This window comes from Solanum stenotomum, chromosome 6 (assembly GCF_019186545.1).
Source record: "Solanum stenotomum isolate F172 chromosome 6, ASM1918654v1, whole genome shotgun sequence".
Classification (NCBI taxonomy): domain Eukaryota; kingdom Viridiplantae; phylum Streptophyta; class Magnoliopsida; order Solanales; family Solanaceae; genus Solanum; species Solanum stenotomum.
Window position 1 is genome coordinate 56,438,825 of NC_064287.1, and position 25,020 is coordinate 56,463,844.

At 32.6% G+C, this 25,020-nt stretch overlaps 3 protein-coding genes across 8 annotated transcripts; all 3 read left to right on the forward strand.

The window, feature by feature from the left end:
* Positions 1–4,263: 4,263 nt before the first annotated feature.
* LOC125868358 (uncharacterized) lies at positions 4,264–10,573 on the forward strand. Of its 4 annotated transcripts, none has more exons than XM_049549014.1 (8): positions 4,264–4,451; positions 6,328–6,430; positions 7,383–7,472; positions 7,594–8,721; positions 8,801–8,864; positions 9,075–9,214; positions 9,359–9,670; positions 10,047–10,572. In XM_049549014.1, the coding sequence occupies exons 1-8, from the start codon at positions 4,411–4,413 to the stop codon at positions 10,344–10,346; spliced, it is 2,178 nt and encodes a 725-aa protein (XP_049404971.1). In that variant the 5' UTR covers positions 4,264–4,410; the 3' UTR covers positions 10,347–10,572. The 4 variants fall into 4 exon arrangements, with proteins under 4 accessions (XP_049404971.1, XP_049404970.1, XP_049404972.1 ...); XM_049549013.1 differs by lacking the exon at positions 4,264–4,451 and adding an exon at positions 5,760–5,830 and having other exon boundaries at positions 10,047–10,573; XM_049549015.1 differs by lacking the exon at positions 4,264–4,451 and adding an exon at positions 5,807–5,928 and having other exon boundaries at positions 10,047–10,573.
* Positions 10,574–11,587: 1,014 nt separating this feature from the next.
* Positions 11,588–13,959, forward strand: LOC125868167 (uncharacterized). The gene is made up of 2 exons (XM_049548783.1): positions 11,588–11,889; positions 13,527–13,959. Exons 1-2 carry the CDS (start codon positions 11,664–11,666, stop codon positions 13,838–13,840), a joined length of 540 nt encoding a protein of 179 aa, XP_049404740.1. The 5' UTR covers positions 11,588–11,663; the 3' UTR covers positions 13,841–13,959.
* Positions 13,960–15,005: 1,046 nt separating this feature from the next.
* LOC125869116 (E3 ubiquitin-protein ligase RMA3-like) lies at positions 15,006–17,501 on the forward strand. 3 transcript variants are annotated; one of them, XM_049549670.1, is made up of 2 exons: positions 15,006–15,134; positions 16,694–17,501. In XM_049549670.1, the coding sequence occupies exon 2, from the start codon at positions 16,699–16,701 to the stop codon at positions 17,449–17,451; it is 753 nt and encodes a 250-aa protein (XP_049405627.1). In that variant the 5' UTR covers positions 15,006–15,134; positions 16,694–16,698; the 3' UTR covers positions 17,452–17,501. The 3 variants fall into 3 exon arrangements, with proteins under 3 accessions (XP_049405627.1, XP_049405628.1, XP_049405629.1); XM_049549671.1 differs by lacking the exon at positions 15,006–15,134 and adding an exon at positions 16,359–16,600; XM_049549672.1 differs by lacking the exon at positions 15,006–15,134 and adding an exon at positions 16,359–16,576.
* The last annotated feature ends 7,519 nt before the right edge of the window (positions 17,502–25,020 follow it).

Here is a 25,020-nt window from a genome sequence, read left to right on the forward strand (position 1 = left end):
GAAAAGTGGAGATTGAGTATAATAATTTTATTATATAAAAATAAAAGTAATATTCAGAATTGCAATAACTATAGGGGTATCAAAATGCTAAGTCACACTATAAAAGTTTGAGAGAGGGCGATGGAGATAAGCATAAGGCCAATCGTGTATATTACCGAGAATCAATTTAGATTCATGTTGAGGTGTTCCACTTTAGAAGTCATTCATCTCTTTCAGAGATTGATATTGGAGCAGCATAGGGAGAGTAAGAAAGACTTGCATATAATGCTTATATTGACCTAAAAAAATATACGATAAAGTCCCTAGGTGTTCTATGAGATGTTTTCAGGCTAAAGGTATACTTGTAGTTAGGACGATTAAAGAAAAGTGTATATAATGAAGTCAAGACTCGGGTGAGGACAGTAGAAGGAGATTCGGAGGCTGGAGCAATTACCGAGATGGAATTGCAACATGGTTAACATGTTTTTATATGTTTTGGTGATGAATAACATATCCTATGATATCATAGTATTTCTGTTTGTCAATAACATATTATAATTGACGAGACACACAATGAAGTTAACAATAGACCGAAGGTTATGGATGACTAGTGCCAAATTCCTTCAATCCACCCTTCTCTTTTTTTACTGACTACGTACATCTACTTCTTCCAAGTTTGGATCTATTTTTTCGTGATGCTTTCCTCATCATTTATTAATCTTTTTCTTCTACTTCGTCCTTCTTCTGCTCTTTTTAAAAAAAATTGATGTACTGTAAATGTGAATCATTTTAAGTAAATTATATATCAAAAAATTGAAACATAGAGAGGATTTCATATTTAAAATTTAGAATTGTTTAGAGAAAATTTTGAGTTAGTCAGATTTGAATAGTTCGTATATACTTCATGTATAGTTAGTGTACACCTCACGTATAATTAAGTTATATTCAAAGCCACGTGACGAGCACAATGTGATAGCCAAACTCGCCTCACTCTCGCCAAAATGGATAGATTTGAGTTGAGGGATAGGCGGGAAGGAATAGTAATATATTATTGGCTATATTTTAAATAGTTTGAATAAGTCATTTTGGGCTATTTGTATAAAAAGACTACTCTTGTAAGAAACATCTTATAAACAAATTTCTTAGCCATTTTGTTCTTTAGATTGTTTTGAGATGATGAATTGAGATATTGATATCTTGTAGATGATAAAATCCCTATTTTAGGATAACTTATTGTAGCTTAGTTTGATGGATCGATTTTCATTGTTGATCGAAAATTACATGCTCTTGATTTTATATTGGGTCACTCATTTGTACATTTTAAGTGAATTTCTCTTTTATATTGAATTCAAGTTTTTTTTTTCTTAATTAATTTTGAATTCAATTAACCATTCTTTCGTCTCTTCTCTTATTCCTCTCTATCTTTAAATTTCGTGTTTGAATCGATATTGATTGAATTTACTTGATTAAAATTGTAGTATTTATTTTACGTGTCGATTTGATTCTAATAGTCCAATTTAGATCTTATCAAATGTATTTTGAACTTATAATTTTTGAATTGTAGAAAATTTGATGATTAGATTTTGAATAAATTATTTATAAATAAAGAATCTATATCTATTTAATGATAAATACAAATAGAAAAAATTATTGAATTTTGCAAAATTCGTAAGATGAATGGTAGCTATTTGCCCCTTTAAGATGAATTATTTTTATAACTAAAGTAATTTTTTTTTATTGATATGAAAATTCACAATTGTTATTCTTAAAATGTTGTTTTAAGGTAAACTTTGCTCCAAATTAATTACCTGAATCAAAACTTTAATATTTGTATTAGTTCAAGATACAATTTTTTCTCCTTGAAGTTCCGAATGGTTAATTACTTTATCCTATGTGGCTGGATAATGCAATCTGGGACCCACATATTCCTTTGTCGCCAAGGAAGATAAAACCATAACATTTGCGACCAATGAGAGGAAATGACAAAAATATCCCTCGTGTTTAATAGTTGTAGATTTAAAATACTTTTTAGAGCTGATATAACCATCGTTATAAAAATGATTCAGATATACATTTATTGTTACACAAAGAACTCATATATGTATATATCTTTTTCCTTTAACAGAGTTTGAAAAAAAATTAACAGTGATTAAGTTCAAAATAAAATTTGACATTTACTTTATTCCGTTTGCGTATCAAATATTCCCTATTTTGATAAATTTAAATAATCAAAATTGTTCAATACTTAAGAGGCTATTTTAAACCTAACTTAAGAGGCTATTTTAAACCTAACTTCTAACATAATAGGCTTATATATGATTGTTGTTGAGATTTTGTGAAGATGCTTGGAGGCTAGAAGTGTACCCGTGACTTACACTAAATTGATCAAGGACATGTACAATGGAGCACAAGATTTGAGTAAAGAAATTGAAAGGATACTTAGAGCACTTTTTCATTTTGATGGGGTTGTAACATAGATCAACCCTTAGTCTATCTTTATTAGCCTTGGTGATGAATGCACATGACAAATTCAAGATGATATGTCATGTTGTATGTTATTTGCGGATGATGTAGCTTTGATTGATGAGACTCGCGACGGAGTTAAACACTAAGCTAGAAAGTTGGAGACAAATCATAGAGTCTAAAGATTTCGGGTTGAATTGGACCAAGACAAAATACGTGAAGTGCAAGTTCAGTGATATTATACATGAGGTTGATGTAGAAGTAAGATTTGATACACAATTCATTCAAAAGAGAGGCAATTTCAAATATCTCTAGTCGATTATCTAGGAAGATATGGAGATTGATGAGGATATGTCATTCACCGTATTAGTGCAGCGTGATGAAATGGAGGCTCGTATCCGATGCCTTATGTGATAAGAATGTGCCACTAAAACTTAAAAGTAAGTTCTACGAAGTGGTAGTTAGACCAACTTTGTTGTATGAGGAGTGTTTGCAACTCAAGAACTCTCACACTCAGAAAATAAGAAAATAGTGTCAGAGTTGAGAATGTTGTGTTGGATGTGTGCGTATACTAGAAAAATATAATAAAAAATGAGGAAATCCGAGACAAAGTGAGAGCGACTTCAATGGAAGACAAGATGTGAGAAGTGAAATTGAAATGGTTGAGACATGTGATGAGGAAAAACACATTTACCTTAGTACGAAGGTGTGCGAGGTTGTCTATGATAGATTCAAGAGAGGTAGATATATGTAGATCGAAGAAATATCACAAAAATATGTGATTAGACAGAATATGACACATTTATAACTAATCGAGGTTGACACTAGATAGATAAGTGTGGAGGACATGAACTAGAGTAAGAAGAATAGCAGGTAAGAAAGTGTTCATACTAATAGGTAAGAGGTATCGTCTTGCTATCCATACTAATATTCATAGTACTACTCTTATAGTTTTTTGTTTTTCGACTTCAGTTACTATTATTTTGTTTCATATAGTTTAATTATAATATTATCTTGTTGTCGTATTATTCTACTACTCTCTATCTCATGCTTTTGTTTCTCTATTTTGTTTCTTATATTCTTCATTACTTCTTTAATTTCCTAGACTATTTTTTTATCTTAAACTTAGGATCTATCGAAAATAGTATTTCCATCTCTGCGATATAGATAAAATCTGCATACACTCTAATCTCTATCCTCCCCAAACTTCTACGACGTGGTATTCTAACTAGATGTGAAGATGTGTCGAAAATGTTCGATACATATATAAGGGGTATTTTAGTCATTTCAAGAGTGTTTACTGTTTACTTGCCTTTTCAATGTGTTTTATCTTAATAAGCTTAGGATCTATTGAAAACAATCTCTCCATCTCTGCGATAGAGATAAAATCTGCATACACTCTATGCTCTCCAAACTCTATGATGTCGTATTTTAACTAGACGCGAAGACGTGTCAAAAATGTTCGTTACATATATTAGGGGTATTTTAGTCATTTCGAGAGAGTGTTTACTGTTTACTTGCCTTTTCAACGTGTCTTATCTTAAGCTTAGGATCTATCGAAAACAGTCTCTCCATCTCTGCGATAAAGATAAAATTTGTGTACACTCCATGCTCTCCAAACTCTATGACGTTGTATTCTAACTAGACGTGAAGACGTGTCGAAAATGTTCGTTACATATATAAGGGGTATTTTGGTCATTTGACAAGTATGAAACATTGAAACCGAGGTGGAGGCGCGAAGGCGTGTCAAAAAGGGGAAGACACGTTGAAAAAGCAAGTAAACAGTAAACACTTAAAAATTGTCAAATCAGCCATAAAAGAGTTTTTGGTTTTTCTGTAGAGAAGAGATTGCAATAACGTAATTTCTATATATAAAAACAAGATTTTGATCACCATAGTAGTTAAAGCCCTAGTTGCCTCTCCTTCCTCTTAATTCACATTTCTTCTTCTGAAAACTGCAGTCCATTAATGGAGTTGCCGCCGTCTCGATACATCTCTCAGAATTCCAAGTAAAAACACTGATTCATCACTTTTTTTTCTGGATTTTGTTGATATGTAGATAAAGATTACCTTTTTTCAGTAAAATCACATACCCATTTGAATCTTCTTCTTTTTTATACTCAGGTCTATTGAAAACAGTCTTTTTACCTCTAAGCTGAATACACATCATCCAGACCCCATTTGGGTATCTGGGTTTTGTTGATTTTGATGTGTAGATAAAGATTAGTTTTTATTTTAGTATAAACACATACCCATTTGGATCTTTTTCTTTTTTTATAGTTTTCTTAATTGAGGTCTATCGAAAATAGTCTTTTTAGGCGTAAGCTGAGTACACATCATCCAGACCCCACTTGGGTATCTGAGTTTTTGTTGATTTTGATGATGGTGATGAAGCCAAAGCGATTTTTGAATAAAAAACATACCAATTTGGTATTTTTTTAAAAAAAAGTTTCCATTTTTATTTTAATCTGTGTTCATTTTGATTTGGGGGATTTTTATTTTTTAATCAGGTATATAAAAAGAGAATTCCGAGTAAATAGCAAAGTCTCAGAAAGTTAAATTTTTTCCCCCTTTATGTGGTCCCTGAATCTAAAAATGTTGCATAGAAACAAAATGATTTTTTTTCTTTTTTTGTATGTAAGTGGAGAATTTTGATTAATAAATCATACTGCATTTGATGTTCTTCTGTTGTTTGTAATTTGTTTATGTTATTTTTGACAGGAAAGAGAGTGTTTTACTAGAATTCTGAGTAAAAAAAATTGCATGTTTGATGGTTTTTTTAGATTTTTTTAAATCTGGTGACTGTGATTTTGATGATACTAGTGCATTAGAAAAGGGCCATTTGGTATTTTTTGACTGTTATTTTTATTTTCTAGTGTTATTTTAATGGTGTATATGCATATGAAATGAGTGTTCCACCTGAAGTTAGAGCAAAAAGATAGAATCTTTTTTAGTTTGTTTCCTTTATTTGTGATTCTGATGCTTTAATGAAGTGTGTTTCACCAGAATTTTGAGCAAAACACAGAACCATTCAATGCTTTTCATTTAATTTGGTTCTTTTTTTTTTTTGTGTGATTCTGTTGATACTGTTATTCTTTTAGGATTTTTTATTCACCTTATGTGGATTTGTGTCAGGTCGGAGCCAGGTAGGGTCCCGAGGTGGGTTCATCCGTAGTCGGAACCTCTATTGACAGAAAATTACATTGTTTATACACGAATAAAAATTATTTTTTATGTATATAGTAGACGTCGAACCTTCTTTGGCCTTTTCGTGTGTTTACTTCCTCAGATGTCGAACCTCTTGGTAAATTTTTTTGGCTCCGCCATGGTTTTGTGTGATTCTGATGTTATTAATGCACAGGAAAAGAGTGTTTCCACAGAATTTCAAGTAAAACACATACCAATTTGATTATTTTTCTTCTTCTATTTTGTGTGATTCTTGATATTATTGATGCACAGGAAAAGAGTGTTTCCAAAGAACCTCAAGTAAAAAACATACTAATATGATTTTGTTTTCTTTTATTTTCTTTTCATTTTGTGTGTCTGATTTGATGTTATTGATGCCCAGGAAAAGAGTGTTTCCAAAATACTTCAAGTAAAACAAATACCAATTTGATTTTCTTTTCTTCTTATTTTTGTTTTCGTTTTGTGTGTCTGTGTGATTCTGATGTTCTTGATGTACAGGAAAAGAGTGTTTCAGCAGATTTTTATGTAAAACACATACCCATTTGATTTTCTTTGTTTTTATTGTGTGAGTGTGTGATTCTGATGGTATTAATGCACAGTTAAAGAGTGTTTCCCATAATTCCAAGTAAAACAGACCAATTTGATTTTCTTTGTTTTCATTGTGCTGGTCTGTGTGATTCTGATGGAATTAATGCACAGGAAAAGAGTGTTCCCTGGTGGGAGCTCAACCGATGCGCAGGTGGCGGAAGTCTCGGCCCCGATTGCTTGGATTTCAAAATCAGAGAGTGCTAAACAGAAGGAGGTATAAAATTCTTTTATTTGGTTCCTTCTCTAAGATAAATTGTACTGTGAAGGTTCTTAAAGAAGCTTCCGCCATTAACGTAAATAGCCGTCCACCCAACTGATTAAACTAAAAATTGCCGGCGGATGTATAATACGTATAATCTATGTATACCGGCTAGAAAAAGTAAACACTAAATCTGTCCAGCTATTTGTGTGAAGATCCCAATAATTCTCTGTATTAGAGATGTACAGTTTCTTGAATCACAATAAAAGTTAGATTATGTAATGCAAAAGTCCCGTTTTTTCTTTTGAAATACTGAAGTTGTTTTTTCTTTTGAAATACTGAAGTCAAGTTAATTAACATCACAGGTTTCCTAAGATTCACGAATTAGTGTGAAGTATAGCAGTGATGAGTTTCAAATCTGTTGAGAATATGGGCAAGTCAGTTTAGGAGGTTGTAAGAGATAAAATTTTGTTGTTGTTGGTTTTCACTTATCATTCTCTTTAAACAGGGAAATATACACACAACCTAGTAAAAGAAACGCAAACTAGCTGTAGACTTAGGCTAGAATCAGGTTTCGCAAGTTTTTGTCTGAATGGTGCACGAGTGTATTCCTTCAACAGATAAACTAATGTTGGGGCTTGAATAGAAACAAACGAGAAGCATAATTATCGATTATTGACCTAAAAACAAATGCACATTGTTAATGGCTTAATGCTATATAGTCATGAAATAGTCTTTTTCATTACTAACAGCGTGCAATGTGGCCCACTAGCCTTTCGTTAAAAAATTACATACAACTTGCTATGTGCAAGACTTCTGTCTTTATTTTTCAATTTTTTATACAGGACTTGCATAGATATTTTGGTTTGAATCTTTATTTTTTTGTGTTTTGAGATTATTGCGTGCAGGGGTAACACTTGATTGTAGTACATGGTACTAACGCTGATGAAGTGTGTTCATTTTTTAGCCTATTCACCATGGAGATGTTGACATGAAAGGAGGTGATAATGATGTGATGTTCATTGATGGGAATACTGGATCCCGTGGCAAAGGGAAGGTAATCAGAATTTACCATAGATATTACAAAGATCTTAGCATACTCCTGAAGTACTGATTATCTCTGTGTTTTATGTGTTTTCTGTTGGGGGTTATTTTGTAAATTCTTGCCTCATTCGCAGGATTTTCTCGAGCTATCCCTTGGTTGTGGTGGTTCAGAATATAGTGTTGGACCGAGTCAAGTTCAGTCTTCGAAGAAGCACTGCCCTTCAGAATCAGGTGAAGTGCCTGCGAACCTTTTTTATGAAGATGATCCGTCTATGGACATGTACTTTAATGACCTAGCACATCACGACTATGCCATTTTGCAATCACATTTTGATCATATGGATACTCCACCCGGAGTTGAGGTTCCAATCCCATGGATGTCTGGTTTTGCTAAAGCTAAAATGGCATCAACCACTACAAGCACATCGTCCACTTCAAAAGCTCTGAATTCTCCTTTTGGAAGAGAAACCCCTGAGGTACCAAAGTACCCGTCCATTTCATTTTATGACTTAAATCATGTTTTTAAGCCTACACCATTTGAGCTATCTTCGTCATCTCTGGGACCTGCTGTTGTCAAGGGCAAATTTTCTGCCAAAGCAAACTCAAAGGGGATATGTTTTAAAGAACAAAATGGTTCTACAAATGTTTCGCCCGGGGTAGAAAAATCTCTTAACATTCAAGGGTCTCGTCTTAGAAGGAAGATCCATTTATCGCCTGGAACAGTTTCTCATAGTTGGCATACTCCATCTATTCCTGGTGGAACTCCGTTCCCTACAGCTCACTTTGTACCTCCACCAATGCCTAGTTGGATGAATTGTCCCCCTAATATGCCAACTGCTCAAGCTTCTTCAGGGTTTATGCTCACACCAGGTGCTATGAACCCTCTCCCTCTGCATCAGGTTCATCCAGGGTTTATGCTTGCACCAGGTGATATGAACTCTCTTCCACTGGAACAGGTTCATCCAGGGTATATTCTCCCACCAGATGCTATGAACTATTTTCTTCCAGAACAGCTTTCTACGGGGCCTGTTCTTGCACCAGGTGCTATGCACTATTTCCATCAGGAAATGGATCATGAACTCTGGACGCATGGTCCGCATAACAGTGCAAGTCTATCACTCCAATGTGAATCAGCTCCTACTATGGAACAACATGGAGATTTAGGTGAAAGTCTGAAGAATTTCCGTCTTTTCAAGAAATTTGATACTGTTCAAGATCATTCAGGCAATTACTTTTCTGGACTTGCATCTCATGACAACCAGGTTGGTTTAACTGTAGGTGGTTTATAGTTTTGAATAGTCGTACATTATCTTATTTCTAAATGTTTGTTGTTCTGTATAGGCCTCTAAGGGTTGTGCCAAGAGGATACAGGAGGAGTGGAAGATACTGGAGAAAGATTTACCTGGTAACATGAACAAATTTTCCAGTCTTTCTTAGCATTCCTACCTGATCTGTGATGATTGTCTTGGCATCAAGTTATTGAAATTTGGCATACATGCTTACAAAATTTGTTCAAGTAATGACTTTCTGAGGAGCTCATAATGTGATCAGCGATAAAATTCTGCTTGTCGTATTTCATATAACCACACTCATCTGAGTGCCTTTTCATGAGCAGATACCATATTTGTCCGGGTGTATGAAACAAGAATGGATCTGTTGAGAGCAGTAATTATTGGAGCTGATGGAACTCCTTACCATGACGGTTTGTTCTTTTTTGATGTTTACTTCCCTAGCAACTATCCCAATGTTCCACCGGTATGTGTCTCATTTCTTCTCTGACTACTTTGTTTTTGCCTTCTTTTTCGCCTAAGATGCCTCAATTTATCTGTGGAACTGTTCTATTTTTTTTCTTCCTCTTTTTAACCTCATGCCTAACACCTTGCTAATTATTGCTGCCAGCATGTACACTACCATTCTTTTGGCCTTCGGATCAATCCAAACTTGTATGAGTGTGGAAAAGTCTGCCTGAGCCTTCTTAACACTTGGGGTGGTAGAGGGAAGGAGAAATGGATCCCTGGTGAATCAACTATGCTGCAAGTTTTGGTTTCCATACAAGGGCTAATATTGAACGCAAAGCCCTATTTCAATGAGCCTGGATATGCCAAGATGAATGGCTCAGCCATAGGGGAACGAAACTCACTGCGCTATAACGAGCACACTTGCATTTTTAATCTAAAGACAATGGTCTTTTGTATGAGGCGACCACCACAGGTATATCGTTCATGACCATCTATAACTTAATAAACTTTTCAATTATGCTTTGCGATGTTTTTTCCTTGGGATTTATCTGTTGGAACAGTAAAGTTACAAAACTAAATTTTAATGTCTCGTTAAAGTAACTGAACCTTTAACATTGTAACAACAAAGTGACTAAACTTTCCCCCTGTAACAACAACAAAGTCATGACTATTTTGTCAATAGAGATGCTGAACTTCACCATTATAACAGTCTAGTCACTAGACTTTTCCTTATAACAACAAAACTTAATCGTCAAGGTGACTTTATTGTTATAGTTGGTTTTAGTTTTGTGACTTTTTCATTCTAAATCAAGTACTACAAATTTGAACATTCTGCTTTCTTGCTGCAGCACTTTGAGGATTTTGTTATAGGGCATTACTTTCAAAGTTGTCAAGATATTCTTGTGGCATGTAAAGCATATATGGAAGGTGCTCGTGTGGGTAGCCTTGTTAGAGGCTGCGTTCTCGAGGATGGTGGTGATAAAGGTTGTTCTCGGAGTTTCAAGGCCATGTTGGCGGGATTCATCGAGGTACTTGTAGAGGCATTCAAAAAGATTGGTTGCGAGGATTGTGATAAGTTTCTTCCTTTGGCAGAAAAGGCGTCAACCAGAGTAACTCCAGTTAAGATGGAGACTGCTGACCATATATAGACTTCAATACTGTTATACACCTTATGTTGACAAACTAGTTTTCAGACTTGAATCATGCAGCAGAGTGTCCATGTTTGTGGATGATAATTTGTATATGGCTGCTATGACTTAGTTTTTCATTTCAACTAATTGATCAAGTAACTGTTTGTTAACTCTTGGTATCAAAATTGTTAGCTTGTTCAAGATTTCTTTCTTTTGTATCTAGCTTTGTCTATAGACATATTATAAGAAACCACTAGAGCCAAGTATCTGCATTTCATCAGCAACATATAAGCTTGTGGAGCTAAAATTTCAAAATCTGCTTATTTTGGTAACTGTTTTCTAGGGAAAGTACCTTGGGAGAACATCTCCCTTAGAGGCATTCAATCATATCGTCGCTTTCAAGTGGTTATATCTTTCTTTCGTGCTTTTCCATAAAACAAGTGGATCTTTAAATATATGCTCTAGCTCTATTTTATTTTGATACTTTATTTTCATCCTTAATTGTGTTTGCATCCAAAAGAATTTCAGCATCCAACATTCATGAAAGACAGTTCTTGAAATTCATTTGGATGCTATGAGACTTGGAGACATCATTTAAGGATGAAAATAAAGAATCAAAACAAAATTGTGCTAAACTTATGATATTCTTATGTTCATCGTGATCAAATTCTCTACTTATTTTTATAGAAAGGCATGAAAGAAAGATATGACCACTTGAAGATGATCATATATCCAAAAACACGATATGAATGGATGCATCTGAGGCTACAAGACTTTAAGTCTATTCATGAGTACAATTCTGCTTTGTTCAAATTACTTCTCAATTGAAACTATGTAGTAAACATCGAATAGTGATATTGATATGTTGAAAAGACGTTCTCCACTTTTCATGTCTCGAAAGTGCTCCTACAACATCAATACCAAGAGAAAGATTTCAATAAATATTCTAAACTGATTTCAGAGATGAATTACAAGGAAGGAGAACACTTCTTCTATAGGAAAAACTGACTCGGTCCCTAAGTAAATCCCTAGCTTTTCTCCAAATGAATCCACGCAATAGACATTCACTATAATACAAATATGTTTATGACATAATTTTTTAAAAAATAAGTTTTTAAACTCAAAATCTATTTCTATTTATCAAAATTTTCCAAAAATAAAAATTGAAGTGAAAGTGACACGTGTAATGGTGAACATTAGCTCCTCCTCATCCAATCATCAACTAACACACATTCATCACCTCATCCATTTTATCAACAAAATACCCAAAACCAAAACTCTGAAAAAATAAACAAACAAATTCTACTCAGCCACACAAATTTATCAACTCTGCCCATGGCTGGTTTGCTGGAAACTATCGCAGTTCCTCGTGCCGCCGCCGGCGCTGCTTTGCCGTCGTTGTCTCCTGTTTCCGGTCGCCGGTCTTCTGCTAAATTCTCTGTATTCAATGGTCTTAAGATCCAGTCGACTCGTTCATCAGTGTCCTTAAGCTCATTTTCGAAATCGGCTACCCGTAGAGGAGGAAGAATCGTTTGTGAGGCTCAGGATACTGCTGTTCTAGGTACTTATTTCTTTTTTCATCCTTATTAATTATATACTAGCTACTTGAATTTTGCCTGTAGTTTGAGTTATTTGGGGATTTTTTTTGTTAAAGCTTAAATTATGACCAAAAAAATGATTAAACACGCAATTGAAAGTGGGAAAGCAAAGATAATTCAGGATTTGAACTTTACGAGTTCGAGTTTGGGATTCTTCATTCTAGCATAGCAGGTAGTTGAGTATTGTCTTGCTTTCCAGCTGGATGGGGTTGATGGTAGTTTGGTGCACTGTAGCTGTTTCTATGTTCATACTAGTTGTAGTAGCATTGTTCTCGTAGTTTCTTTTCAGATGATTTCTGTTACTATCCGTTATTTTCTGTGTTTTGGTTATTGTATTATTTGGCTATTGTTGTTATTAGTTGTTTCTGAATTATGTTATGTAATGTTTTCCCTAATATTTGCTGTGTCCTCTTTATTTGTGTATTTTTATTTTTAAACTTCTTTGATGTGCATTACTCGAGCGAAGGTCTATTAGAATCAATCTCTACCTCTTACGTGGAGGGGTAAGGTTGTGTACACTCTACCCTCCGCAATTATCTTGGGGGTATTGTTATTGTTTGTTGTTTAAAATTATTAGCTATGTTTACTTATAGTGTGTTTTCTTATTTATAAATTTTATTTTTTAAAATTTTTAAGAATTTATACGTGAATTCATAGTTAAAATCAAATGTTTTGACCTTCGTATGTTGTACCCTTTCACATATTGGGCAGAGTGAGTACTGACTACTGACTAGTGAGCAAAAGCTACCGAGTTTGGACAAATCCGTAACATTAACACTACATCCACCCATATGGCAGAGTAGTCTTGTTGTCATGATTCAAAGATATTCAGCTATCTACTGCTGCGATTGTCAATTATTTACCAGATTATCATACAATCTTAAATTTGATGAGAAGTCAGTTCCATGACATTCGAGTTGGATATTCAACTGCACATTAAAGAGTAAATCAAGTTTGTACGAACAATGTGGAAATCAAATGAGTGGAAAGACTACTAGAATCTATGTTGTTTGGACACTCCATAATTGTTGCCGTACCCTTGTCAAATCCTTCAACAATGCACTACTTGAGGAGGATCTTACACACACTCGTCCATATTTTTTAAGAGTCCAAACAACATAAACTAGAATTGCCTGATGCTTGTAAAAGAATTGAAGTAAATCCATTAATGTGGAATGAATACATGTTTGGAGAGGGTAAACGCTAATAAAACCTACCCAAGCTTTGAACTTCATTTACTGTTAAATATTTGAACTCCTATGAGATACATTACTATTCTAGTAAAAGTGTAAAAAGAGGATGAATCACTTGTGCTTTTTTGTGTGAGAACACAGGCGTTGCCCTTGTAATAATAACAATCCTAGTTAGACAAATGTAACCCTCTGTTGTCAAATCTTCCATGCTAGCCAGCACTCTGACTAATCACAAGGAATAATGCAACAAATATGATGCATCGGTTTCTTATGTTGTAATTTTTGGTTGTCGAGGTATTACATGAAGTGTAATACATATTAGGGTGTGCTAAAACCATAGTTTTAGCAGTAAATCCATCAATTTATCAGCTTCTTTGTTTATTTAACATAGTTATTGTAAAATGCAGTGCCTGGTGTTAATGATCAATCATGGGAGACTCTTGTAATCGGGTCTAAGTTACCTGTTCTGGTTGAATTTTGGGCTCCATGGTGTGGTCCATGCCGAATGATTCACCCGGTTATTGATGAACTATCACAGGAATTTGCTGACAAGTTTAAATTCTTCAAGGTGAACACGGATGAAAGTCCTGGCATCGCGACCAGATATGGGATACGAAGTATCCCAACCGTCATGATTTTCAAGGATGGAGAGAAGAAAGATACAGTCATTGGTGCAGTCCCTAAAACAACGTTGACGGCCTGCATAGAAAAATTCTTGTAAAATGGTACAGATGTAGCTCTTTTATATTTTCCCTCTTTGCCTTTGGCACTGCAAGAATTATAACTTGATAAACCTGAGATTCGTCTGTATAGTTGTGTTATATGCTATGTTTCTTCTTTTGGCATTATGTTTGTTCTTCAATGTTTCTGAAGTTCAATTTTCAGTGGTAAAATTGTCTCTATATTGGCTTCATTTCACCATCAATGAAGGTGGTCTCCCCGCAAACACTTTTTTTTTTTAGATATTTGGGGTGTCACCATGGGCGGAGCCACCTTAGGTTAAAGATGGTTCAGTGTTCGCTCTTCGTATGAAAATTATGTAGTGCACAAAGGGTAAATGTTAGCTATTATGACTGTATATTTGATTGTCATCCCCTTTCTATGAGCTCTAGTTTAACTAATCAACATCCACACATTAATCTTTCACATAAAATCTATGGCTTACCTTACAAAGCCTCATTCCTATTAAACTAATATTATGAATATAAGCAAAAAAAAAAAAAAAAAAAAAAAAAAAAAAAAAAAAAAAAAAAAAAAAAAAAAGAAAAAAGAAAAAAGAAAAAAGAAAAAAAAGAGAGATATTTTAGCTTCTCAGTCATGTTGACTTTATGAATTAAATGAAAGGGAAACAAAATTAAAAGATTAGGAGATGGGCAAGACTTTTAATTTTAAATATCTACATAAATATTATTTACTTAAAAGGTAGTTGTAAAAATTAATAAGCCTTAAATTTTGTATTCCCCCTTCAATCGAATTCACCATAGGTGTTAACATACACTTTCGGAAAATTTAACCACGCGATATCTCAATATTAAAACTCGATAGGAGAGCCAAACAAATTCCATCTATTGCTCCACACTAATCACAGATTTTTCTCTATTCCTTTCTTATATCATCGTAACACAATCATTTCGTAATCAAGTTCAAATAGCCAACTAAAAAAAACATGTCACTACAGAGTTGTTTGAGTGTCAATACTCCGACCCATCTCGTATTCAACTAATACTAAACTCTGTATCAAATCAAGATAGAACAAATAAACTGAAACGAATGAAATACCTTACTTGCCCCCATTTAGTAATATAGAATGAATTCAATTTTTTTTTGAATAAAATATTTCATCAACTATAAAAACAATTTTTTTTTTGTCATATTTGTCTTTAAGAGGCTTTTTGCTTTTATGGGGTTCACGCTATAAGTCACACCCTATTCAGTATTTTTAGTACTACTCGTTTCCTTTATCTTTTTCCTCTCTAGCGGTTCTTCCAATTCTCCTTTGGGGTTTTCATCTGTCGGTATGATTTTTCTCTTTCTCAATGAGTTTTCTCTATCAATCGATTGCTTTTTTCCAATGGGTATGATTATTTTTTTTGATTTTTTTGATGCTTGAGATCGATTATAGGTGATTAATTTCCATGAAAAGGGGATTAGTGCTCTTGATTTGCTTGAGAAATATGGAAGAAACACTGAAAGAATCAATTTTTTGAAAAGTTACTGGAGGATTTTGATAAATTTGAGATTTGGGTGTTTGATATTCGTTCTAGTTTCTCTTTTATGTGAGTAAATTTTGGTTCTTTTACACTTAGTAGGATTTTTGTTGTATGGGTTTTTGATTGTTATGGCTTTTTATGGAATCTTGTGTTGCTGCTATTTTGGTTTACATTCGAAAATGGTGTTTAAGATGTTGCTGCTTTACTGTTTCAGTTTGTTGCTTATCACTTGGGAACTATGTTGCTTGTACTCTCAGAAAATGTTGCTGCACTTGTGTCGGATCCTTCAAAAGTGTGTTACTTTTCGAGGATCAGACATGTATCCGTCAACATTTTTGACGAGTTCGAGCAGTATAGGTTGGGAGAAATGAAACCAAACTTTAGGTTCTGTTATTGATTTAACAAGTATATATCAGTTCTAATCAGCTGACTGCAACTAGCTTGGGTTTGAAACGTAGTAGTTGTAAAATTGTGATATTTTAAAGCATCATTGTAGAACATAGGAATGCAAATAGTATTGATACTTGGGTTGGGTTTGAGCTTTGGGAGGTTTGAGTTAGAGACTGGTTTTATGTTATCTGGTGTTATATTTCCATCTGATACTTTTCATTATTACGTGGGACTAAATGATATTGAGAAAAACCTGCAAGGGTTGGCTAAGTTGATTGGGTGAGTGGTTTCCCACATGGGAGCCTTGGATCGATCCCCCCCACCAGCAGCCTTCTCAGTGAGAGCTCGTCGCACTTGTCTTGCCTAGTGCGGCTTACATCTCCAGTGTGCACTTGAAGGGTAGCGTTTGTGGGTTTCCAAAAAAAAATGATATTGAGAATATGACTGGGAATACATGTCAATTATTTTATTCAAAGAAGTTTTCCAAATCCATGGATCCTAATGGATGTTGGAGTGTTTTAACCCAATTAATAATCCAAGTTTATATATTCAAATTTTGGGAAGCAATCATAAGTTTATTTTTGTCTTTTTGATAACTTGAACTACTATATTTTTTCACTGAATGGTTTCGAGATAGGACAGACTCAAGCTAGTGAAATGAAACTTTGTAGGGCATTGTTTTAGTGCTTGATTAAAGAGGCGTTCAAATGGACATGATTTTGTATCCAATCCATACTACTTGCTTTCATACTCTCACTCCCATTTGATTCTTAAACAGAAAGAAGAAGGAGAAAACAATGAGATGCTTTTCTGATTAATCCGCGAAGACCAAACTAATCATCATTCATCAAAAGTTTGTTAGTCCCATTTGTGCATTTCATGTAGTTCGCTTGCTCATACACAGATGTTTGATTTCTATAGTGCATTTTGTGATTGTGAGGTCTGTGATTATTTGTGAATTTCATCTTTAACAGATTTCATGACTATCACCCACGTTGGGTCTGATGAAGATATTTCCATTGATAAGAGAAACTCAGTTCCCTTTCCAACAGCAGCCTCTGAAAATGAAACTTCCTGTTTTGATTGCAACATTTGCCTTGACTCAGCACATGATCCTGTAGTCACCCTCTGCGGTCACCTCTACTGCTGGCCTTGCATTTACAAGTGGCTTCAGGTTGAGAGCTCTGGACCAGGATCAGTAGAAAACTCTAAATGTCCAGTCTGTAAAGCTCACATTTCAAACTCCTCGCTAGTGCCTCTCTATGGTCGTGGGATATCATCATTGGAGTCTGAACCCAAGAAGGCTCAGGCAGATGTAGACATACCTCATAGACCTCGAGCAATTAGGACAATGACACTGCGTAATTCAGTGTCTCCAATTCCTCGCTTACATCAGAGACTTCGTCAAACTTCTCTCCACCCTCCACGGCCCTCCACATTTCAACATCACCGGCAATACTTCCCCCAAGCCTTTGGTAGCTATGCAGCTATGGCTCCATCTAGCTTTGGGAGCACAGCAATGACCAGTTTGTTTAGCCCAGTGGTTGGTGTGTTTGGAGAAATGTTTTCTTCAAGAATGTTTGGAATTGCTTATCCTCATCCTAGATCTTATTTCATCCGAGGACGCAGTGGTCTTAGAATGAGAAGGGAAGAAATGCAGGCGGACAAATCTCTCAACAGATTGTCCATCTTTCTTTTCTGCTGTTTTATCTTGTGCCTACTCCTGTTTTGAGGTTCATATAATGTTTATCTTCATCATATATATCATATATATTATAATTAGGAAACTCCAAAGTGAAAAATTGAATTACCATTTTGCCCTTTTACTAAATTAAAATTTGATCAATATAAATATTTTAATTACATAATGGTAGAATTTGAAGTTCTTAAGCCCTTTAATAATTAAATTATCATTTTCTTGATAAATGAGTACATTCATATTGCTTTTAATCGTAACCATAAATTTCATAATGGAAGAATTTGAAAAGTTAAGATATGGAAAGCCATTCATCACTTTAATGTAGAAATCAATTTCAGAATTAAAATTTGAATTTAAAGGGTCATTTCTTAATGCTATTTAAGAACCAACTTGCAAAAATGGAAGCTCACAATAGGAAGTCGAATTATGGAAATTGCACAATTCAACATGAGAAGATAAGAGAGTTAGAAGTTGCAAGTGGGATAACCAAAAAATGCTGAAAATTGGTAATCAAGAAGAAAAAATAGCAGCGGAAAAAAAGAGAGTAAATTTAATACATGTGTAATATTAAACAGTGAACAATTCTATGTTGATATGTTGTCTCTAACAATAACAAACTTTTCTTTTCAGAGCATGAGAATTTTCTTTGCAATATCCCCAACTTTTCGTTCTTGCTTTCTTTCTCCATTATAAATTTTTTCTTCTATGAAGCATTTAGAATTATATGGATGTTGGACTTGAAGTATAGATATCAATTTAAGGTATATGTAGAAATTTTCTAATTGTGCATTTAAATGAGAAACATTAATCATTTTTGTTATTCATTTTTGCACATACCCAATATATCATATGTTTGGACCTAATAACTTAAAAATGTAGTTCATTATTTTAGTTACCAAACTAAATTTTGCAGGTTCATCAAATGTCTAATCATTTGACATACAATAAAAAAGTTATTTGAATACATTGATTGTTCATCTATTATAAGTTATATAGTATTTTTTTGAATAGCTTGCAATACTGATTAAAATGTGATTTTGACAGTAATTCATATTTTTCACAGGACTCATGTGCAAAACACGTTTAGTCTTACTAAAAGTGGGAAGCTCCAAAGATGAAAAGTTGGATTACCATTTTAGCCATAGACTAAATTAAACATCTAATTAATTAAATAATATTATTTTAATTATTTTTTGAATTGTAAGTTATTTATTAGAAAGGGAATGTAGAAGAACAAGAGTCAATTAGGATTTCTAAAATTTTAAATAAGTACATGAATCAAGGTTGTCTCATTTTTTCTAATTAATTAAATAATATTATTTTAATTATTTTTTGACTTGTAAGTTATTTATTAAAAAGGGAATGTGGAAGAACTAGAGTCAATTAGGATTTCAAGAATTTTAAATAAGTACATGAATCAAGGTTTTTCCTCTTTTAATCTTAAATTAAAGAATATGAAGAGTTGTAGCTAAATCAATATATATCACTACCAAATACAAATTTGTCATCTTTGTTACACTTTAATTCTTTAGTTATTTCCTTCTAATTAAGTTTCCTTAGTTATAAATTTGAATTACTTAATTGCATTCTACTTAATAAGAAGGAGAGTTTCATCTTCTACTAATTAATGTTAAAACATTTTATCTTCCTGAAATGTATAACTATTAATTTAATTTCAATATTTTTACTCTATTCTATAAGACAAGAGAGATATTTTAAGAAAGTTAATCATAAGGTAGTGTGCCTCTATATTTGTTTTTGCTACTTTGTTTTGTCTTTTAAAACAAATATAAAAATTTATATATCGAAATTATAATAAGGGGATGACTAAATACAAAAGAGTTTCTTCTTATGAGTTGACTATACACTATAAACATTTATCATTTTACTTTTCATATTTTTGTTGTAACTCAAACACAATTTTAAAAGAAATTATGTGATTTTTAATAATTCATAATCATTGTTATGGAGTACATGTGCAACGCACGTGTCCAAAGTAGGAAGCTTTAAAATGCTACACTAAATCATAATATTATAAATCATTAAATTAATCATTAAATAATAAAACATGTATCATATTATAAGTGGAAAGACCCTAAATGAAAAGTTACATCATAATCAATCATAATATCATACTTGTACATTTTTTTCACCATTTTTATAAATATTTACTGCCTTAATGACTTGATAAAATGCCCACACCATAAATGTTGAAGTAAATTTCACTAGCAATATCTCTAAGAGAAAAGACCAAATAACCACTTAATACCACATATAATACTAATTCAATTGATTTGCATTTAAACACAATTAGGAGTTTTTTTTTTTCTTTTGCATTATCTTTTTTATGTAGAAAAAAATGTAAATTATTATAGGTAGACAAATATATCTCAAATCTAATATAAAAATTATGTGGAATGTTCTATAATTTTTTTTTAAAGAAATATTGTATTCTTTTACATCATAGAGAAACATGTAGTATGTTTAATATAAAGTAACTATTATATAAACAGTATCAAAACTACCTTAATTTATATTTTAACTTTACAAATATTAAATCCATTTTGAATGTAAGTGTAAGGAGATTAAAATATAAGATTAATATTCATTATGCTTAGAAACTTATATTTTTCGATATACTTTAATATCTATTTTTATCATCTAACATATCAATTAAAATTGTATATAAAATTTTGATAGCAACTAATAGAAATATACGTGCAACACACGTAACCAAAACTAGTATATATAAATATGTGGTTGTGCTTACAACAGTCATGTAATAATTCATAGTAAAAAAATATAGACTAGTAAGAGATTTAGTAGAAATAGCTTTATACACCATGGTTGCTTCATTTCCTCTTCTTTATGCCTCTTTTGGCAAAACAATAATGTTTCTTCAGAAAGTGGCAACAACAAATGATACATGTTAGTTTATATTGTTTATACTTTGAGTTGCTTTGTGCATGGAGTGACAATGTGTTCTTCGCATTTGACAGAATTTTCATTCAAAGTAAATGGTTCTAAAATATGTATTAGTTGCCATCACAAATGGAAATGATGATCATTTTGCTTGACATAGCTTAAATTTTGTTGTGCTTGATTCTCCTAAAGACCTGATCTGATTCTCTACTAATACAGAAATGTATGTCCAAGTGTCCATGACAACAACATACTTACTAAAATTTCACAAGGGAAAGTAGAGTACGCATATCATAATCCTATCCAAGAATATTGTTTTTAGAGGACCTACGGTTTGAGCATAACATATCAGAATAATGAAAAAGGGAAAAACGATAGTGGAGAAACAAAACAACTAATAAGGAAATAATAACAATCACAAAATAATGTGATAACCTAAATGCAATCAACAAGTGCTGGTGGAATCAAAAGCAAAACACTATAAGAAAACGACTAAATCCCTCGAAAATCAAGACAACACTTCATACCTACTAATCTTTTATCCTAATATGCGACCTTCTATTTAATGTCATGTCCTGTCTAATCACCTCTTTTCAATACTTTTTTCGGTCTACCTCTACCTCTCATCGTACCTACTACATCCAGCCTCTTGCACTTCTTCATTAGGGCACTGCTCATTGTTATGCCGTAATTTTCCTAACCTTTAGAAAAATAACTTTTGAAATGTTCTAAGTATAAAACAATTTGAGAAAAATACTTAGAAAAGAGTCGCCACTTAATTTTTTGAAGAAATTAAGAAAACTTATAATTTTCAAAGATTTAAACAGAAAAAATCATTTGAAAATACCAAAGAGGGTTCGGGGTTCAATTTACACTTCGAGAAGGGTTTAAGCATTCGAAGTGTCCGCTAACATACGGTTGACCTGCGACTTGACTAAAATATATTTGACTATTTTAGGAAAATAACGATTTAATATAAAAAAATAATAATAACTTACAATATTTAATTAGCTTTGAGAAAATAATTAAATAAATGACGCATTTTTTATTTATTCTATTTTTTAGAGAAAGGGGTCCAAAATAGAACATTTGACTCGAAAATCAAGTGATTAGAATATTAATAGAATTAGATTAATTAGAATTTATTTGATTCATTTTGAAATAACTTAAACCTATTTAATACATTAAAGCATGAAAATCATTTCTTATTAAATGACTAAACCTTTTGAGAAAATGACTAAGTAAGTATTATTATTATTATTAACATTATTATTATTTTATTTTATTTTTATTGATAAAAATGACTTACATTTTCCGAGTTTATTTGAGAAGAAAAAACACTTAAACATAAAACATTTTAAAATGAGTTAGAAAGTGATTTGAGTGAAAAGTGTTAAATAACAAATCTTTTTAAGAACAACGATTTAACTTAATTAATGATATAAAAATTGATTGGTATTTGATTAGTAAAATAAATGACCACAACACAAAAAGAATATTTAAAACAAACCAACACTAAGAAATAACTCATCTTTTGGGGATCTAATTAAGTTAATTAAAATAAAGTTAGAGTTAAACAATAAACAATAAATAATCACAATTAAATAATTAAAGAGTAAGGGAGAAATTGAATTTGGGCCCTTTTGGGCCAAATTCGCTGAAAATTTTGGCCTTTAAACCAATCCCGTTTTTGTATACACAGGCTGTATATTAGTGTATATCGGATGTATACAGCCCATTTTTCTGCTTTCCGAGACCTGTACATCAACTCCAAATACTTGTTCTTCGATTTCTCAAGGTTGGATGACTCGTGAAGAGATAAAATTGGGTCTTTGACCCAACGAGGAGATGCAAGGAGAGGAGGTGAGGGTCCAAAATAGACTCGGACTCGAAGCGAATTTCTCATGCAAAGAAAGAGTGATAAGATTAGCATTCACACTTAACTTATTCTCAAGAATAACTATCTTTAGTAAAAAACATGATAAGGCATGACTTTAATTTACAACAAGGCAAACTAGACATTTCACAATAAGTAAGAGAAGAGAGGAGAGGTACTGGAGTTAACAATCATTGATGTTCAACTCATCCTGCAAGCTACTCATATTAAGACTAAAATTAGACCAACACTTTTCTTTCTCTTTTTAAGATAAAGCTAACACAAACCAATGACAATAATGTAAAAAAAAGAAACCAACAGTAGACACTAAAGAGCAAATATTCTATCCACTATGACTAACATGTAGCAAATAGATCAGAACATGCCCGCCAATGCGAGAATCGATATCACTAAATACGAATCAGAACATATATGATAAGGGAAGGCTGAAACTTAAGAAATTAGTCCAAAATGAACAAGCGCTAATTCGACAAAACACAAAATAATCAAAATAAGAATCTTTTTCTTCCTAACCAACAGTGAACTCCGAATAAGATAGGAAAGATACTATTTATGCTCTCATACGGTTAAGCAAAAATGGCAAAAACAACCTACGGGCATTTTGAAGATAGTTGGTCTTTAGTCGAAAGGCAATTAAGAGCAAAACAGAACAACAATAATAAACAAATCTCCCTCTTGTCATACGACAAAGCTGCAAACTTGCACATATCAACACTAGCAATTCAGAAGGAAAACAACAAACTACTAGTGGGTATTTTATAAATTCAAACTATAAGAGGTAAGTGATTTCCGACTAAAAGAGGACCCAAATGAAGACGTAAACTTAATGACAACAAGTCATTCTGGGCAGCAACGTGAAGAAAGGAAGGAAGAGACATTCAAACCAACTTGTGTACGGGTAACAAGATCCAATTTTTTGCATAATTTATGAGTGAAGATATTGTATATACAAACTGAACCTTATGGGAACAAAAGGGCATTAATAAGAAAACAAACAACACAAATGAAATCAAGCTCCAGTAGCTTGAACTAAACAACTATTCGGCATACTTCTTTTTTTTATTTTTTCTTTAACTTGACGAACCTATCACAAGCTAACTCGGCATGACCGAAAACAAAGAATATACAAGCTGACATTATCATAAGCAACATTTTAGAGATGCAAATGACTAACAAATGGACTAAAACCTCCTCACGTATCAGATTGAGAAAACAAGCAAACTATATTAATAACTTCAAAACTAAAACAATACTCTCATATTAAGAAAACAAGCAAACCATAGTTAACAACTTCAAAACTAAAACAGTACTCGTAGGCAACATTATGAGACTAACAATAAAATGAGGAAACCTCAATATGAACAAACCAAAACAAAATCATCAAGAAACTTAATCAACGACATTCGAGTAACAGGCAGGTTACACTACCAATTTGCAATCAAAAGTAAGGATTAATATTCTGTAAATATCAATAATTGAACACCTCAATCAGTCAAGAGCAAATAATCGATACGCTAAAAATAAGAGAGACCTAGACTGAGGTAAATATTACCTTTTGATGGGAAGCGAACTGAGGACAACGAACTTAACCACGAAGAACTTCCACCACGAACTTCGAATATGAACAACAAGCTCAGAACCAAAACTCAAAACCTTATAAGCTATCTTTCGTTCAAAATCCAATATTTTTCTCCTATCTTCTTTCCTCTTTTGGGGAGAGAGCTATTTATAGGGAAAGATGGACGATTCAGGGGGGTAAAATTCGTTCGAATTTTGAATCTGCCAGTTTCTTTTCGAGGCAACAGTGAAGGGATTTAGAAAATCCCATAAAAAAGGGGAAAAGGGACGACGAAGGTGATGGATTAGGTTGTTGGGGTATGGGTTCTACAGGGTAGTTGGATGAGATTTTTGCAGCGCGATTTCTGGGTTTGTTCTGCTTGCTGCGTCGTTTCGCTGAAGAAGAAGAAGCACGTGTCTGGGTCGGTCGGGTACTGTATGGCATATTGTATGCTGTATTGTATTGTTATTGGGTTATTTGTAATAAGAGTATTGGGCCTGGGTTATTGTTAGTGGGGTGCTGGAAAATGAATAGAGAATGGAGTGGGCTGAAATGGTTTAAGGAAAAAGGCCCAAAGTGGTATTGCAATTGATTTTAAAGGGAGATAAAAAGGAGCTAGTTTTGAATTAAGAATTTGATCAAATTGATTGAAATCAAAATTAAGAACTTAGTCAAATTGAATTTAGTTAGCAAATTCGACTTATAATTAAAGATGACAAATTAACATAATTAATTAATGAGCTTCCTAATTTAATCGATTATAAAACAATTAATTTAATTACAAACTAATTAACTAGAAACTATAACTTAAACTAAAGTAAATTGATAAAATATTTAACTAAAAAAATGTAAATCTTCTGAGATAATCTTCGATATTTATAAAATAACGTGATTGTAACAATATACATATTTATTATTTAAAATTGTTGAAGAATGAAATTTCTTTAGAAATAACTTGAAAGTATTTTGAATTTCATAAGACTCAATAATTTGAAATTTATAACCATCACTAATAAAATATTAAAAATATAAAGTCTTTTTTGAGATAATTTTTAAATATTCGTAAAATACATTAATCATATACATAATTATGTAAAACAAATATATTATTTAAAAATTATAAAAGTAACAAAACTATTTAAAATAATTTGTAAACTATATATATATATATATATATATATATATATATATATATATATATATATATATATATATTTTTTTATTT